The sequence below is a fragment of the Calliopsis andreniformis genome, chromosome 3, assembly GCF_051401765.1.
Source record: "Calliopsis andreniformis isolate RMS-2024a chromosome 3, iyCalAndr_principal, whole genome shotgun sequence".
In the NCBI taxonomy this organism is placed as follows: domain Eukaryota; kingdom Metazoa; phylum Arthropoda; class Insecta; order Hymenoptera; family Andrenidae; genus Calliopsis; species Calliopsis andreniformis.
In genome coordinates this window covers 27,452,327-27,470,471 of record NC_135064.1, presented here as the reverse complement: position 1 = coordinate 27,470,471, position 18,145 = coordinate 27,452,327, and the positions used below count along the sequence as shown (strand labels likewise).

At 41.4% G+C, this 18,145-nt stretch overlaps 1 protein-coding gene across 2 annotated transcripts in view; it reads left to right on the top strand.

Annotated features, from left to right (window-relative positions):
• The window catches only part of Ten-a (Teneurin-a transmembrane protein), a 546,410-nt gene that overhangs the window by 349,292 nt on the left and 178,973 nt on the right, over positions 1 to 18,145 (top strand). For both annotated transcript variants that reach the window (XM_076375328.1, XM_076375326.1), the window contains exon 8: positions 2,387 to 2,462. In XM_076375328.1, coding sequence (XP_076231443.1) covers positions 2,387 to 2,462 — 76 coding nt within the window. The remainder of the gene's footprint in view (positions 1 to 2,386; positions 2,463 to 18,145) is intronic.

Here is an 18,145-nt window from a genome sequence, read left to right as displayed (position 1 = left end):
TTTCCTATTTCGGAACCCAACTTCGCGCTTGATCTGTCTTGCTCCGCTCTCCCTAATTGGCAACATGCTGTTCATGAATTGAATCTCGGCCCTAGCGTCGCGTTTCCATTGACAAATGGGCATACACTTTAAGTTGGAAAGTAAGAATCAGTAGGAGGAATAGCTTCGAATTTGGAAAAAAATACTTGGAGTTCATATCCTGTGAAGGCAACAAGGTATCTTCGAGTGACTCATTTTGTCTAAAATTCTGAACTGCTGGCAATATTATGCAGTATTCTAATTAGTGTTTGGACGAAATTTAACAAGGAACTGTCTTCTGTAGAGACCTTAGGAGTTTAGACCTACTTCAAAGTTTGGACACAGCAATCTTGCAACTAGAATATGCAACGTTGCGAACTCTGGCAAAGTGTCGAGTTTTGTAGGAGGTCAATGAGCTTGTTCAAAGCTCACAATTATATATGCTGTATTACAGAAACACGTTTATCTACTGTACTTCCTTGATACAAATTTTTGAAAAACAGTACTGAATATCTTTAATAATTTTAATTTAAAAGTATAATTAGACGCATACATCGCTCAAAAACGATATAAAAAACTCTGTTACTTCCATTTTATACCACAATACTTAAATATTTCATAAAAAAATTTCCTTAGATTTGTTACTGACTATCAATTTAACTTTTGACTCACCAACACTTGACTTCACTCGAAGGGATTCGAGGCTTCCCACAGAAGAAAAAGTGGAGGCAGGCGACATGGACCGATCGATGGGAGGACATCAGTAGCAGCTACATTAGTTATGAACTCATTAACTATACAGATAAAGGGAAGGTAGTTCGTAACGTTCTACCAGCTAGAATATGAATGACGTTTCCAGTTGGCGGCTCGGGACTATGCACGAACGAAGGCAGAATTGAATTGCAATGTCAGCCTGCCATCGGTCCGGAAAGGAGGTTTAAAAATTAACCGCGAGCCCGCCACTACGCTAACACGCGCGCCGACCCTGGCGCCATCTTGCTCTCTAGTTCACTCGACGCGCGCTTTCGCGTTCCTTGTCGGTGGATTCGCATCGTTTAACGGTTTTTTTTATATTAAACAGTCGTTTTCTGTAGAAAAATGTGAGTGTAGTAGGAGATTGACAAGTTTTGAAGCTATCAGAGATGTTGAAGAAGCAGGAATGAATTATATCTAAGAATTTTCTCGAAGATAGTGAAGATGCGTCACTTGACGTTAACGACGTTACAGGTATGCTTGTTGAAGACATATTTGAATGAATTTCTGCGTCATTTTTGAAAGATAGAAGGACAGAAACAACTCTCTTATTTCTACAGTTTCAATATTATTATGTCTCTGTTTCATTTTAGTGCTTTTTTATTTCCATAACTCACGTAACCTGAATAACCTTAAAAAATATTGCAATTTGTTACGTGAATATGTAGATATTTTATTAGCTGAATAGTTCGTTATTCAAATACTGCTTTTTAGGGAGTCGCCAAAACTATCTAAATATAACAGTACCGATATTAGGAATTTCTTTTGAAGAAACATAAGAACCCGTGGGATTAATGAAAAAAGGGGAAGAAAAGTCAGGTAAAATTACGCGGTAAAAAATTCGACTGGAAGAAATTGCGAAAATGTCTTGCCAACAAATTAGCCGCGTAAATCGTGCTTTAAAGAGCCCATGAAACGATAATTGGTGGCCACTACACTAAAAATAAGGTAACTTGTACCTAATAAATTCAATTATCTCGTGGCACGGGTCAAGTTCCTGCTAGCGGAAGATCAGCTAGTGCACCCTCCAGTCTCTGCCGCTTGTCGCGCTAACAAGACGCTAGTTACGATGTCGTTACTTTTACGGAAGTTGCCTGTTGTTAATCTATAACAGCGCAGGCGGTCGGGTTGCACCTAAATAACCGATTTTCTTCGCCTCGTTACTAGCTCTCGTCACGTTTCGATCGGACGTGACGAGTGCAGTTCCTTTATGCTTCAACGTGTAGAAATTTAAGACGGTTCCCCATTTGTAAGAATTCAGGGCTGTAAAAAGGTCTGCGATTTTGTAGACTTTTTAATTGAAATTAATTAAGGTTAATTAGTTTCAGACTGATTTATCTACAATTGCTGGCATAATTAATTTGTAAGTGAATTTTAGGGTTGAATTGAAGATTCAGATTTTGTAAAACTTGAAAGCAAATTAATTAGTTTACCTATTTTATAAGAAAGATAGCATTCTCTTTCACAAATTAAATATGATTGTTACTAATTACAGTCAAATATCTGCTATCGATTTTTATTTCCATTTTTCTGGAATTAACGAAAATCTACTTTAAATTAATTATTTTAAATTAATAAAGGATTAATAAAAAATGATTTGTTCTTTCTGTTGCAGAATACTTGATGTCAGGAAGCCCACGGAGCTACCCAGCACGCTCCCCCGGGGTCGCCACTACGCCAACTGTAACCAGGTGAGTGAATTGGCGAATTTCGATTGTCGTCTCGTATTTGTCGCGCGAAAATCTCCGGCGAATTGCGCGCGCGCCCTCACGTTCGACACATCCATATTCCAGCAGGCAATAACACAGATTTCCGCGTAAGCCAGATCACGTAAGCGGATTTTTCGCGCGCGTCGGCTGACAAATCCGCAAGACTTATCGGTTTACCTGGTTGCTGGATTTCGCGCGGTTGAATTAAGCCGCGAAAAATCGACCGTGCTGTTGACTCTGCCTCGAAACCGCTCGTCGTCGCGTCGACGTTAAGCGATCGTCGGTCCGTCGTATCGACGTTAACCGAAACGGCTTTCGCGTTCGTTTTCATTTCCGCGGACAGATTTTGTGATTTTCGACCAACGGGGGAGGAATTTTAGGTTTCTCTTCAGTAGGATGTGTGGAATTTATGATAACGAGCTATAACCAATAGATATTATTGATTCTTCAAACATGAAGATTGAAACTTTTGAAATATTCCAATATTCAAATATTCAAAAGTTCGTAATTCAAATATTTAGGCATTCAGATATTCAAATATTCGAATATTTAAAAAAAATACAAATGAACATTACGCTTACAATTATCACATTTATCTTCATATTCGAGCAAAAGTTAAACCAGTTGTCTCTCAATCACATTACCCATTTCAAGAGGAAATTCTATAATTCGCAATGTCCTACCTTCAGGATAACCTTTATTAACCCAAATAGTTCTCTAGGAATTCCAGATTGCAAATGGCTTTAAAGTTACCCTTAGATTCCACCAAAAGCAAAGCAATCATTGTCACGTTCCCATTTGTCATCGGAAGAACTTTAATTCGATGCTCGATACATTCGCGTGGCGGCTCGTTTGATATTTTATTCATTCAGGACCGATATTAACAACAGGATAGTGCGCGGGTATTGGGCCACAGAAGTGCCATTATCCACCGCGAGCCTGTCGTTTGCTGTCTCTCTAATGATTACAAATCTTCGGCCGAGCACTTTTGGCAATTAGCGAGTCATTAGCAGTTCCCTGGCCCCAATAAAATCGCCGCGTAAAGCGAGCTCGAGCGGAAACGCGGGAATTTCGTGTCCGAATAACGATTCTTGCGAAACGAACGGGAATTCTCGGCAGCGTTTCTCGAGCAGGATGTCGGTGGGGGTGCAGGGGGAAAGTGGCGCGCGGAAAGTTTGGAAAATTTAAATCAATCGGTTGAATGGGACGCGGACGTGGTTGGAAGCGCAATAACCGCGGAGGAAATAGCGAGCAGGGGCAAGGGAGAGACGCGATCGAAGATGTTTCAATTCAAATGAGCTGAACTTTTAAAATATTTAGAACGTCGTCCCAACGTTCACCGTATTTCGCTGCTCCCTCTCCCACGGACGGTTCGACCGTCAACGACGCGCGCGAAATATCGAATTAGCTCGCTCTTTATTCTGCCCCGTTACGTTTACTACATTAACTTGAATAATACGCTCGCTCTGATTCATGGAACGCGTATAGTGACTTACGGATTATTTATTCATACGAGTCTGAGGGAGTAAGTAGGAGTGGAAGGTATTTCGCTGCTTTTGGTATCACAGAACTGTTTTCCATTTTTTGTAGATTTAAACAGCGCACTCGCCATTATTGAATCATATTCTTTTTCTCCTTCTCTTCGACGTATCAGCATCTCAATTACAGAGACCATATTTTTCATCTTCTCCTCCCGTCTAAAATTATTTCTTCCAGAGTAGCTCCTGTAATAAGTAAGTAATAGAGTTCCTAGAACTTTCGAAACGGCCACGAAACGTTGCATCCCCCCAAAATTAAATTCCACTCCTCCTAGCAATATTCCTAAATCAGTCTTAAGAATACTTGCCTTGCTCCATTCGCCTCAGGAGCGACGCGAGCGCCTCCTACGTGGCGAATAACTCCCAGAGTAATCGTGGAACTTTTTCGCTCGACCGCGAAAAGTAGTTCGGTCATCCCCGAACAATGGACACGAAGGCCTTCGCCGCCTCTTTCCAACCCCCGTATTTTTTCCCCTGGAAGCGGTGGCCCAGCCTCGTCTGGGCCGTCGAAGAAAGGAAAGGCCATCCGTGTCACCGGAAACGGCGGGTCAGCGAGACGGAAGGTACTCTGTTGCTGAGGCAACGGAGCCGAAGGAACACGCGTGTCCCTCGGTCCTCCCCTGAGCAAAGCGTCCCCCGACCCTTCCTTCCTTCCTTCCATCCTTTCCGCTATTCTTCCATCTGCTCGACCTAACTTCTGCCTTCTTCCCCTGGCCCCGAGATTGTTAACGACCCACTTCGTCCATGGCGTACTGGTAATGACCACCGATGCGCGGCCGCCCCCGTGAAAATTTCTTCTCCAAACGATTGAACTTGTCCTCGACTCGTTCGGTAAGAAATACTAATGCGACCCGTTCGAAAGTCAAACATTCGCCCCGATGAAATGGAAGCCGTATTTATGGGAGCAATTTGTCCAGTTGGTTTTGCGAATGTTCAGCAGGTGGTCGGTACGCTTTCATCGAGGTAACGGGGAATATGTTTTCTTGGTTAATTAGAGACCGTGAGTGAGTTGCAAGCGTCGGGAAGTTGAGGAACTCATCTCTGGAGTAGATTAGGTCTATGGCGGGAATTTTTTTAGTTTTGAAATTATTTGTGGGAAAAGTAGGACTATGTTAACTTGAGGATCTAAATGTGGCTGCTTCGTAAACCGGAGCCCTCGTTTTCAACGTTTTGAGAATTGTGAGATTTACCTAAAATTTGAAACACACGAGGATGAAATATTTTTCTGCGAAGGAGGGAACTATTACTATGTCTTTGAAAAAAAAAACTGTTCTACAATGGAATTGAATGGTATTGATTCATAACGTCACTTACTGTTGGTGATTCAGTTGAACATTTGTATTTTATTTTTCCGTAACTAAATTACAGAATTATAGGAAAGCTTATGTACAGAGTACAAGATTCACAATTTATGTAAAGGTAGCAGGGTCAATAATTAACACCGAAAATTCAGAATATCCCCTGGTGGAATAATACGTTAAGCAAATATTGAATTTGTGCCGTATTTAGATGTAATTAAATTTGTTCGATATGAATAAATGCATTGGAAGCGTAGACGAATCGCGTTTCGGTGAAAATCACTCATATATAAATGTACCAATTTATTGAAACAATGCGATACATAGTTCCCGCGATGAAACATGTTGGAGGTTTTCCATCGTGGTCGATGGCGGATCAGATATGCTCTTTATTTCATGGCGTCGTCGATACGGGAAAAAGAAGACGTCTACCGTTGGTATTTATCACTTATTAACTGAAGCAATTCAGCTAAAAGAACACCGTTCGCACTCGAGCGAGAGTAAAGGCTTCTTTCTTTTCTCTTTTGCCCGGCTCCTTCTGATCGCTCCACCTTATCCATCTTTACCTCCTCAATATCGTTTCTCTCGAGACTCTCCTGACTACGGGAGCCTTCCGAAAGCAAAACATAGACATCGTTATTGTACAAGAACGGATATCGATGGAAAAAGTTTCGTCTATTTATCGACTCCATACTACCCGATACTGGATATGGTTTTATTAGTTTCCTTGAAGCAATCGTATGTAAGCTTCGCCAGGCATAACAGCTTGTTAGTTGCTTCCGAAGGCAGTCTTCAGAGTTCAGTGATTTCGTGCATAATTAACGCTACATCAAGGCTGGTGTGTAGCTCATATGGATACACAATGTGAAAATACTATATAGATGCTATACAAATATTTAAGGGCAAAAATATTCATTGTTGAGAAAATGCCTGAAATTCCAGTGAAATGTGTCTGACTTAGGACTTATTCTACTGCAATCCTGCAGTAGCCAAACCAGACGCAGTGAAATCCGTAGAATACGTTCCAAGTGAGACACAGCCAAGCGAGTAGAATAGATCCTGAGTCAGACACATTTCACATTACATTTCATGCACAAATTATTCTATATAGACAAATATTCCATACTAAACTCACGATCGTAAAATCATCTGTGCAATACTCAAAGCTCTCTAAACTTCTAAACCCCTTAAGGAAGTCTCGAAATTAAGCTCGTTGGAGTAGTTTAGAATTGGGCTTAAACTTTTTTTTCTCGGCGGCTGTTGGAGGCGTCGCGACAAGAAATTTCCACGTTGCCGCAATTATTTCATCGAGCTGGACAAACGGCGGCGTGGTCGGCGCGCGTAATCCTCTCGTCGACTCGGCAAAAGTTTCGCGGGTGCACACTTCATTTAACTCCGCATTACGTCCGTTAATTCTTCGGGGCTGCCTCTGAAAAGTGAGTTGTTTACTATGCATCCCTTCAGCCGGGTATTCTCTCGTCTTTAGACGGTCCACAGCCGCGGCTATACCTTTGTCTCCACCGTCGCGGCGGAACTATTTAAATTAATCAACATGGAAACCTTAATCTCCCCAGACGTCTTAATCTCGGCTTCAATTTGTGCGACTCGAGCCTCCCTGCGTCTCCTTTCCTTCTATCTCCTCTCTCTCGATCCACAGACGAGGAATCAGTCTGACGCTTTTCACGAAACGTAAAACGCGCTTTACGGAACCGCTTATTTTTCTTTCCTTCTCTTCTTTCAACCCATCCCTTGGCCCGTCCTCGGGGGAAAACGTTCCACCGGTTGGCTCGGTCGAAGAAGCACGACTGTAATTGCGTTACAATATCCCTGTTATTATTATTATTCCGTGATATTGTAATGTGTAATTCAGGTGAACTCGCCTCGTCGGAGGTAATTGAGTCGAATGGTATTGTAACTCGCGCGCGTGCAGACACTGGAATGTACATTTTTGTTGGTCGTTCTCCAGGGAGGGAGCAGCCAACCAAAAAGAACCGAGGGAAACTTAAAACACGAGGTTTCGTTACCTCTGAGGCTTCAGTTAATTAAGTGGTTCTTTGGATGCTGAATTGTACGGCTCTTTAGCAGAGCTACAGAAGACGCTTCGACTTGTAACTTATCGTTTGGTGTTTAATGGTTTGAATACTCCAACTTCTTGCTTACTACTTATTACCACAGTCGTGAAAGATATAATAATGTAGAAAATATTCGTGAAGATTTCAGGCGTTGAAAATTTTCAAATCATAAATCGATCTAATATTAAAATTTTCAAATATTCAATATTTCAAATTTTCAAACTCAGTTACTCAGAATACCGAATGCACATATTTTCAAATAATCTAAAATTCAAATGATCCCCAGTGGAATCGAGGTACATAAACATATTTCGTTATCACGAAATAGGTACTTACCAAAAGGAACATCTAAAAATCGTAAAGTATCGTGAAAACGAGCCATTAACCCTCCCTGTAACACCTAATCGAACCCCTAGAACGATCATCTATGCGAAATCTCGGGGCAGGGGTCGGTCGGTGCGTTCGATGGGCACGATAAGCGCGAGGGCTGCATCCTAATTTAAGGGCGCGCGCGTCGGACGCGGCCCGTGAAAAAGAGAAACGCCAACGGCCGCGGCGAACACGACAGCGGGCCGGTGTTAATAAAAATCCGCGTGGCGCGGCTCGCGTGACACCGCGTGATACGGTCGGTAATATTTTTCAAGCGAATGCTCGCGCCTCTTGGCCGGCTGCCGCGGCTCGCACCGACGGTCCCGTGTAAAATTTCGGGGGCGTAAATCCGCGACAACGGAACGTAATTTCAGACGGCCGCGATCGATATCAGCGCGGCGAGGAATAGCCGAGGGCGTATCGTAAAGTTGCGAGCGCGACTTGGTGACGAGTCTTACGGCGAAACGGTTAATTTACTGCTATCGTGTTTGTTAAGGAACCCGAGCTGTTGTGGCTTTCCTGCACTTCGTTATACTTTGTGGAACGATGAAATTCCTAGTTTCTTTTATAGTCGTCTGGCATTTATGGCTGTGGAGGGGTGTAGAGGGAAGAGTTAGAAGTTGCTAATTAAATTTGCTAGATTCTATAATTATACGTGTTACTATTCAAGAAATTATATTTCCACATTGAACAAAGCATTAAAATGTTAGGTGTTCGTGATAGTTTATTCATGCGATTTTCATATTTCTTTGGTGAATATTCCGTAGCAATGTATTAACTGCATTTTTTGCAGGAGTAATTTTTACGAAACAGGTAACGCAATATGTTGCACGAACGTGTAATTCATGACCATCTAGGAACTTTACTGGACTATACAGTACGGTCGACGTAACACTGCAGCGATTTAAAATGCGTTAACCAACCATCCACTTCAACCTATTTTTGTATGTCTGAAACTCGCAGGGTGGTCATTCTACTTTAAGCATCTGCATGGAACTGCGCACTGAATATCCTGTGTAGAAATTTTAGACACCCACGAGGGTATCATTACCGATTTAGTCTGTACCACTTTTCAAAAATACTTGGTCGAAAGTTTCAACGTTGCAAGATCAATTATTTCTCTTTTGCTTTATTGTGCGATGGCGTGTCAAAGGGTGTTTCACCTCCCTTCTTCACATTATAATATAAAACGAAACGCAGGGTTGGACAAACTTAAAATAGCGACATAAAAATATACCCAGTGCTTCGTACAAATATGAAAGTCAAAAAAATTTGTTCTTCTATTGTTTCACTTGACAAGCCATGTCCACTTTCCTGTAACTTCTATCACCGACATCATAGGAAACAAAAATTTGCAGATGAGATTTCGCTTAAAAAAAAATATCCCAGTTGAGGTATCACTGCTCGTTTAATGAACCTCACCTAATCATTGCTCCTTGAAGCGTAAAAAAATATTTTCGGCTTATACCGAAGACCCTCCATAGTGAACACTATAAAATTTTTTAATTCATCGCGCTTGAAACTCGTAAAATCCGTCATGACAGAGATAGACGGACGCTAAAACAAGTGTTAAGTAACAGTCGTGAACAGGAACGACAGAGGCACGAAGCAAAGTCTGGCGTTCGGGGGTCGTCACGCGACGACACGGATCCGGAAGTGGGTTAACAATTAAAGCGAAACTTGGGTCTAATGGGAAGGGACGATGGTCGAACTCGCGTGAAATATATTTCCACAGTAAAACTTGCGCCACTTTTCCTGTACGTGTGCGTGTAGATGTGACCAGTTCCCTCTTTTTTCGTCTCGCGTGTTGAAAACTATGCGCCCGTCGTCGTATTCGTTAGGCGAAAGCGACGGTGTCCGTTCAGTCTCGAAACAACCGGCTACGTCGAATCGCGCCTGGCTAATTTTCGCTTCCGCCAACTTTCTGTCATATTGGTAATTTAAATTCGTAATTAAACAAGTTCCGTAACTAATCGTTAATTACGCGCCACGGCACAATAAAACTTCTTGCAGAGGGAATATCGTGCGCGGGCGGTCCGGCCGCGTAAAAATTAACGCGTTCCCGTTGACGGCTGTCAGCGTGAAAAACGGAAACACGAGACGCGACGCAGCCAACGAGCGCCTCGGTTAAAAATGTTTCGCACTTTTTGCCACTGGAAAATATTCACGTGCCTAGCTTCGGAGATGTTCAATACAGAAGTATCGAATTAACAATTGTTTATCGTCGTAGGTGGCATTTCGTCTTTCGTATTTTGTGAAGGGAATTTTTGAAAATTTTATATAGCTAAAATTGAATTTTGAAGATAGAGAGACATGGTGTACCATTGTGAGATTTTAGCTTGCCAACGCCTGAGGTCTTATTTGAGACCTCTAAGTTGAAGTCGTGTTCAAAAGGGAATGGCTTTTTACGTTACCTCAGCGCTGCAACTATCAAGGACCTAAAATACACATATTGCTCTATATTTTATAAGTCTAAAATTTCCTCTTTTCTTGCATTTATCTAAAAATTATGATTTTTGAGATATATCATTGTTGCAGCAAATGTCATATTAGCAGTATCCTGTATTTTAGGAGTCCATGCTTTTGATCAGAGATTTAACATGTAATCAATTTAATAGGGACACTGAAAGCCTAAAAAAAGAATAGAATTCTATTTTTGCAAGTGTACAATAATTGTAATAAAAATAGTTTTCCTCTGACATACAAACGCAAGGAAATAGAGTTCTGTCTTTGGCAGTGAAAGCTTCGTTAAAAAATATCTTTGTCACGCGACGAATATATAACCTATTGCTATTAATGCAGGCTCGTTGACCGTGCACGTGAGCGTCGATTCTATTTTTGCCCCAGGAATATTGAAATACAAGGATTTCCCGATTATAACAGTAATTGCGTTATTGCATGTGAGATACATCGGAGCTATGACGTAACGTGGCCCGTTGACATAAATCTTTCTTTGACGCAAAGTAACCGTGTGTTCTCGTTCCTGCACAGAAATTTGCATTCTGTGACGTGACTTGGGTCCCTTTGTAAACAAATTCGTTAGATTGAAAACTGTTACCAAAACTACAGAATCCGCACAGCTGCAATCGAGAGACACGAGGTATTGGAAACAATTGTTACTGGATGCGAAGTAAACAAACATTTTTGGTTATCTAAAATTTGATTGTAGGGACAACTGTGAGTACATGTTAGGTTGATCAGAAAACATTCTCAGTTGTTTGGCTCTAAATTATCAGCTATTGTTATCCTCTAAAATGAAACAAATTAAATTGCAACTAAATTCGAGAACTATTCAGATTGTTCCAGGACTACAATAATCTACTTCAAATCATAATACAGCAATGAGAGGTGCGTTACCTAATGTTACTGCCAATAAAAGCGCGAATACTTTGACGTACGATTAGATTTGCACTTAGGTAGTCAGGACACTTCGTGTTATGTATTCATGTCCATAAAGCTCTCCGGTCATAAACATTAATCTGCCAGGTGGCAGGCGTGTCTGTCGTAATTATAATTGATGGTATGTTAATTAGAATTTACGCAAAAACCGGTTCACCAATGGGGAACGCCATAATTTAGGACAACCAGAACACCAACGACAGCTTAACCATCATTATCTCTTTCTTTCGGTGCCTTGCTCACTATAAAATCTATTAATTTCTCAAAAGCTAAAAAGTTTAGTTAAATATCCTTCTGTTGAATCATGTGTGCAACCGTATAATTGAATTAAAATACACTGTAAAAGTAGCCACTGGTACATGAACCGTAGTAACAGGGTTTCATTAGTTTAACTTTAATTAAAAACATATTATATTATTTTTCTCTCTGTGTCTATAAAATTAAAAAATCATGAGCTAAAGAAGAAAGAATTCTTTTAGCAGGGAAAAGAAACGTAAAAGGAGAACCACCAGGGAAAAAACACGCGATAAGAGCGAGGCTCCAATTTCAATTATCCGGCAGAAAATTCTACCCCAGGATGGTCCTTTTGTTTTTCTTCTAATGGCTTGAGCATCAAATTACCGAGATACTTATTTATCGTAAAGTCGCGAGGTCGCGAGCGTCGGGGTCAACGTTTATAATTTTCTGTGCCAGGCAACAAAATATTTATTGTCAATTTCCCAAATACCACAGAGTGAGACAGAAATAACGCTACTTTGTACTACTATAGTTTACACAATTTCATGGTTATACTACTTAAGGATCCAGTCACTAAATATGAATAATATAAAGCCAATATTCCGATTTCTTTATTTCAACTGTATTTTCTTTCATCATATCTTACCGAATGAAAACCCATGAAAGTTATTCCCTCTACTCCCACACACACCGCAGTATAAATATACTATACTCGAAACACAAACACGATACGCAGTATGGATTCGCGACTCCCTCGCCTTTCACTTTTCCACGTTCCAGTCGGTTCGTTCCCCGGACTAAAGGTCTCGGTTAAAGGTAGTTTCCTTTCTTTCTAACGTCGGCACGAACAACAAAACGCGCAAGAGTAAGAGTCAGCGGCGGGTAGACGAGTTACTGGGGGCGGTATGCAGCGAGAGCTGCTCCCTCACCCCTCCGTTCTCTCTCTCCAGCCGAAGGCGGAAGGGAAGAAAAAGTTATGGCGTAAGAAACAGAAGAAAAGCGGAAAAGGAACGCGGTAGGGGGTAGTGGGGGGAGGGAAACACAGGAGAGAGATTCGTGAAACCCGATATGAAATACCAGAGGAGTCTGTGCGCGCGGCGTACATGGGCGTGCGTGGTGTACGGAAGACTTGCTGCAGTCAATATTATCGTTCTACTGGACGTGGAACGAACGCGAAAGAAAGCAATCGATATACGGTGGAACGAGCCTTGGATGCCAACGACATCCCCGATGTCCCCGTCTGCTTTTATACGCTTAATATATTTATTTAATATGAAGGGAAAATTTCATTTGGCAGTAAGCTTCCAATTTTCATTATTTCTTAAGTGCAACCGGAGTTCGATTGAAATTCAAACACAGTGGGAGCACAGAGGTTTCTATATAATAGACAGCTTCTATATAAATATATAGAAGCAACATTTCTATCTGAACCTTTGATGTTTGTGTATCCAAATTTTGAGATACCAACTTTGTACAGGCAACGCTGTCGTTTCTCTGGAGACGTATGTCTCTAGCACTGTTTATGGGTAAATAAAGGAAGAATTTTTCAAAGACAAAATATTCCAGACAGACATTGCTATATCAGCTCTAGTGGGCGGTAGCAAAACTAATTATAAGTAGATGATGGCGAGAGAGTCAGCCACGCAATGAATCGAGTGTGAAAGTTAAGAGAGAAAGTGGCAAAGGATTGCCAAAGGACTGTCATACATTGTAAAATTGTATTCATGTTCCCTACGAGATTACTACTATTAATTTATGAAGGTGCAAGTGAGGGACTGCCTATCATTCAAATAAAACTGCTATTACTATTCGAACCTGTAAATCTTTCACAGCTGTTATCTAGCTCTGTCTATTTCCACGAGAGTTAGCAAAACTGGCGTTATATATTATATGAAGTATTGCTAATAGTATGATTTCAACAAATAGTCGCCCTGTGTTTCAGTCGCTTCCATAGCAAGGGGTTAGCTCTAAAATAATTCCGTGGATATTTGGCCTGCTCCTAATAGCTCAAGAACAGGCTGTCTCGAGAGGCCTCTTGTAGATAAGCACGCTGAGGCGTCTGCGATCCAGATCCTGCTTGTTCGCCCCTGAAAAAAAAAAGAGAAGGAAGAGCCTCCTCCTAGGCAGTAGAACTTAACGACGTGGCAAGAAAACAGCCCCCGTCAGAGGAAGCTCGTAAACTGTTGAAGCACCTCTGACTCGAATTTGAGTTGGCAAATGGGCCGCGTCGATAGCTTCGTCGCCACGGGGATGTTCTCCACCGATGAAACGTTCCACCCTCTGGCGGATCGTTTCTATTTATGGAAGGTTACGCCGTTCGAATATTCGGGGATGTTCCTCTTCATTCATCTTAAAAATCTTGATGTATTATAACGCCTGATACTGATGAGATTCTCCTAACGCGGTTTCTTTTGGAATTCCCCAGTACTTAAAAATCCTTCTTTTACTCTTCGAAGAGTAGTCTCTGTTGGGCAGTAGTCTTGGACTTGGGGTGGAGCCTTACTTTACTTTTGAAGAGCTAGGAATTTTCTTGGGAAGCCCTATTTCTCCAGCTACTAAAATTCGAACTATATCAAAACGCTCAATATTATGATCCTTCCTATGATTAATACTTCTTCCTGAATCCAACTGCACATGTCACGCATATTAAATATTCTTCTTCTTGACCCTCATGTTTGCCCCACATTTTACGTAGTCGCGCGCCACAATTTTTCCAGCACTAAAAAAATTCTACTTGTTTCCTCTCGCTGCTTATTCTTTCGAGTTTCATCTCGTTGGCACGGGGAAACGAGCGGTTAATGCCTCGCGAAAGTTACGGGGAGAAAACACACTTGTCGGGAAGAATAATGGCGGGCAAGAAGCGAGGGACCAAGGGCAGGCTGTATCCCCGAAAGCACAAAATAAAGCCGCTAATGTATCTTTATAACGGAGGCGAATCGAGCTTTATTATGACTCGAGATTTGCTTGAATATTCGCTGCTATTTCCATCTGACCCTGGCCTGTTGCTACGCAACTTGCGAACGGCGATATCCCAAACCGCCGCGCCGCCCTGCTCGAAGTGGAAAGCGGGGGTGGGCTGGTTGTTTTCCCGCGTGCTTTACTTTACCTGTTCTTTTCGCGTTCATTTAACGCAGCCAATGCTAAGTAACCAACCACGAGACTAAGAGAATATTTCGTCCATTCGTAGAATAGAACTTCAGAGCGTTTAAAATTAACTAATTTTAAAGTAACCTGAATTAAAATCAATCTCAGAGTTTCTTAATACGCAGCTGCAGAAAGTTTGGATTGAATTTCGGTTATCTCTAGCAGATATTGTATCAGGGATTCCTTTAACGTGATTAAGTTGAGCTCAATTTTTTGTAATAAATGTACTAAAGGAATATTCTTTCAGAAATATTAGGTCATCCAGGAAAGATCGAATTGCATTAGTTGCGTCTACCGTTTGAGAACAATCACTTTCAAGAGTGTGAAATACATACTTTCAAAAACTTTTTTAAAATTGAGACTTTGAATATTTGGAAAACTGGACATCTCATTATTTGAAAATTTGAAATTTTGAGTATTTGAAAATTTGAATATTTGAATGTCAACGAAAATTACGCTGAGTTTACCTCACTCATGCTAACAATAAGTATCTCTTCTCAAAACTCGATGAACAAATATCAAGATTCTACTGCCTTAAAGCTTTCATGCACCCCTGAAAAAGCACCGCAACAGCCCAGTTTCTAGAACCAACTCTGTAACCATCAGGACCACGAAAATTCGGTAGGAAATTTGATTTATATTTAATCCAAACGTCATATCTGCGGGAATTAAAGTAAACGAGGCGTGCTGATGTTCGGGATGAGTTGAAGCGACCCTTAGTACGTTTTTCCATTGGACAGGATAGGCGAAACCAAGGGAAAATTGCTCGTCCACGGGACACGACGTGTTATTCGCGTTTGAAACGCGATCCGCGCACGACGGGTAATTGCAAATAATAGCCGAAGGGAGGAAATCGTTAATATTTTGAAATCCGAAACGACGCTCGTTGCGGATTGTTCGGTGTTGCGCGTGTAAACGTCCGTTTACGCGGGAATCGCTAAATAAATTGCATCCCGGGATTACGTACATTAGACTCCTGGATTTTAAACTCGTTTCGTTTAATCGCGCCTCCCTGCGCCACCCACACCCACCCCCTAGGCTGGGGTTACGTTTCTCTTTTGATTACACGAGCCGTTGACGTGCATGCATCTTTTGCGTCCGTCGGTGTGTCAGATCCACCTCTATCGCGTAATTTTGTAAATTCTACCGATTCGCTCGGTTTAAATACAATTATTATTTTAATTATACGGTCGCGTCTCCCGCCCTTCCTCCGCCGTGAAAATGGTGTTAAGCGCGAGCTTGTTTCCTGGAAATAAAAGCACGCTGACGCCGCGCCGCACCGTCGGCGCTCGCTGACGTTTCGCGAGAATAATTCTGGGAAAATATAATTGGACGTGTCAGTGACGTCAGCACGTGTTTCTCCCCGCTTTTATTTCGCCTTCGATGCCGTGATTGCGGAGTAAATATTGTGTTGCTGGGCAACTATTACATACTCTGCTGCTTTTTATATTCTTATTGCCATGCTTTCCTCCTATCGTGACAGAATGTTAGTTAGTGTTTCAATGTTTGTGGTCTCTTCTAGTTACAAACTAACCGATCTTTTGTCTTGTAAAAATCAAATTAACTAATTGCTCAGGGTCACCTCTAGTGACTATTCAGTCAAGTAGGGATGAGAGAATAAATTGGCTCTTTTGATGTCACTAGTTAGAAATAGCTAATAGATTTTGATTCTAATTAAAGTACAGCATTGAAATTATTGCTAATTTTATGTTAAAGAGAATTCTTTTAGAAATATAGCATTCACCTTAGTATGAGCTTACAGTTAATAACCTTGTTACACAAGAGGCTCATATTTCTTCTATTTTATGTTACCTTGATATTAGTTTTTCTGAGTATGGATGCCATTATATAAGATTATTGATTATTTTGCTTGTATCTCGTTTTCTCAATTACTTATAAAAATTCGTTATTTCACTCTGCACATCGTTTTACAAAAATCACAAGAAAGTGATGCAGCTCGGGGGACTGCACCGTGCAATTAGAATACTTGTAACAGTGACGCGATTGCGTAATTTGAACGATTCCACCAAGGAATCAAGCGACGTTTTCGATCGACGCTTCGCGCAGAGGGGTACTTGTTAAATAAAATTATGCAAAGATAAGCGTAACGTCGGGAAAGCGTAACGAAGGTATGTAATTAGTGGCAGGCACAAACATTCCGTTAATTGCTAAACGCTCGACATCCGCCGGCATTTTAATTGAGATTATAATTGCCATCTATGCGTTGCAGCGTGAGTTAGAGAGTAAATTACCTTCGTGTAACAATCAAAGTATAACTTTGTAACATACCAATTTCATCTAGCTGAAGATATTTTCTTAAATGAAATGTTTAAGCTGGAATCTCTAAACCTTTAGATTCCCTTTATTACTGTTCCTAACATAATTAAAAATTCAATCCAAAATCTCATAGTAGACCAACCCGATTTCAGATCAGTTTTGGATCATTTCAAAATTAAATCTCATCCTCAGTTATTTCTAATCTCAAAATCAAACTTGGACTCAATTCCATTCCAATTTGGAAGCAATTCCAAAATATAAATTATATCACCTAATTTAGGACACCCTAATCGAGTAATATCTTACAAGCTTACTGCTTTATTAATTCCTCCCAAATCCGTTACAATCTAGTCCTATTTTAATTCAGTTGTGATGAGAAAAAGGATTTCACGAAGACCGTATGCTAGGGCAGAGAGTATTATATAATCGAGTCCTAGGAACTGTTCGCAAAAATTCGATAGGGGGTGTCACGTGTGAAGCTGTTTATTCCTTGACAGGTCCCCGCGTCTTGCCCTCACTTTCGCCGTCAAAATCGAGTTTGAAAAAGCTCGTTAAGCCGAGCCTTCGCTCTTTCGCCCGTAGTCCCTCCTGCCGAGGGGATAAACTGTAAAGCCCGCCGCGTGGTCCAACAATCGATACAACAATGGAGTTATGCAGCTGTACGTGAGTCAGGGGTGCCGAGCAAAACGCGGAAAGCATCCTACTACCCCCCTGTCCCACCGTCCGACTGCTCGTCTCGCTATCCAGCAGCGGCGAGCGATGAGCCTTTGCATAATCCGCCTATATACGTATTCACCCCCTCATATACAATGGAGGGGTGCATAATTGCATCCAGATAAAACAGGTGAATGGTAAATCAAACTTGGATTTACCCGATTCGGTTCGTGACTACCGAGACTAATTAAGATAACAACCTTTTCTTTCGTCTCTCTCTCAGACACCAAAAAATTATCTGTATTCGATGAAAGCAAATATAAAAATTGAGATGGAAGAAAGCGAATTTCGGCGACAATAAACAGGATTCGGACTCCCACTGTATTTAGCGCCTCGGTTGCGGTAAAATCAGAAATGTCATAAAATCAGGGATCGCTATCGGGCAGAACTCGGCGGAATGCAATTGCATCGTAGCGAAGCGACTCGAAGCAGGAAGCATTCAAGGCAGTTGAATATGTACCGCTGCGGACTACGCGGTTTCGATATCCTGGTGTGGGTAGTATTGTTTCCCCGCTTTGGATGGTGTTGCGAGGGTTGATGCAACGAGGATCGTGTCTTCGCTGCTCGAACGCGTGAAAGTATATCTGTAGACGTTTCACTGGATAAATGAAGCTCGC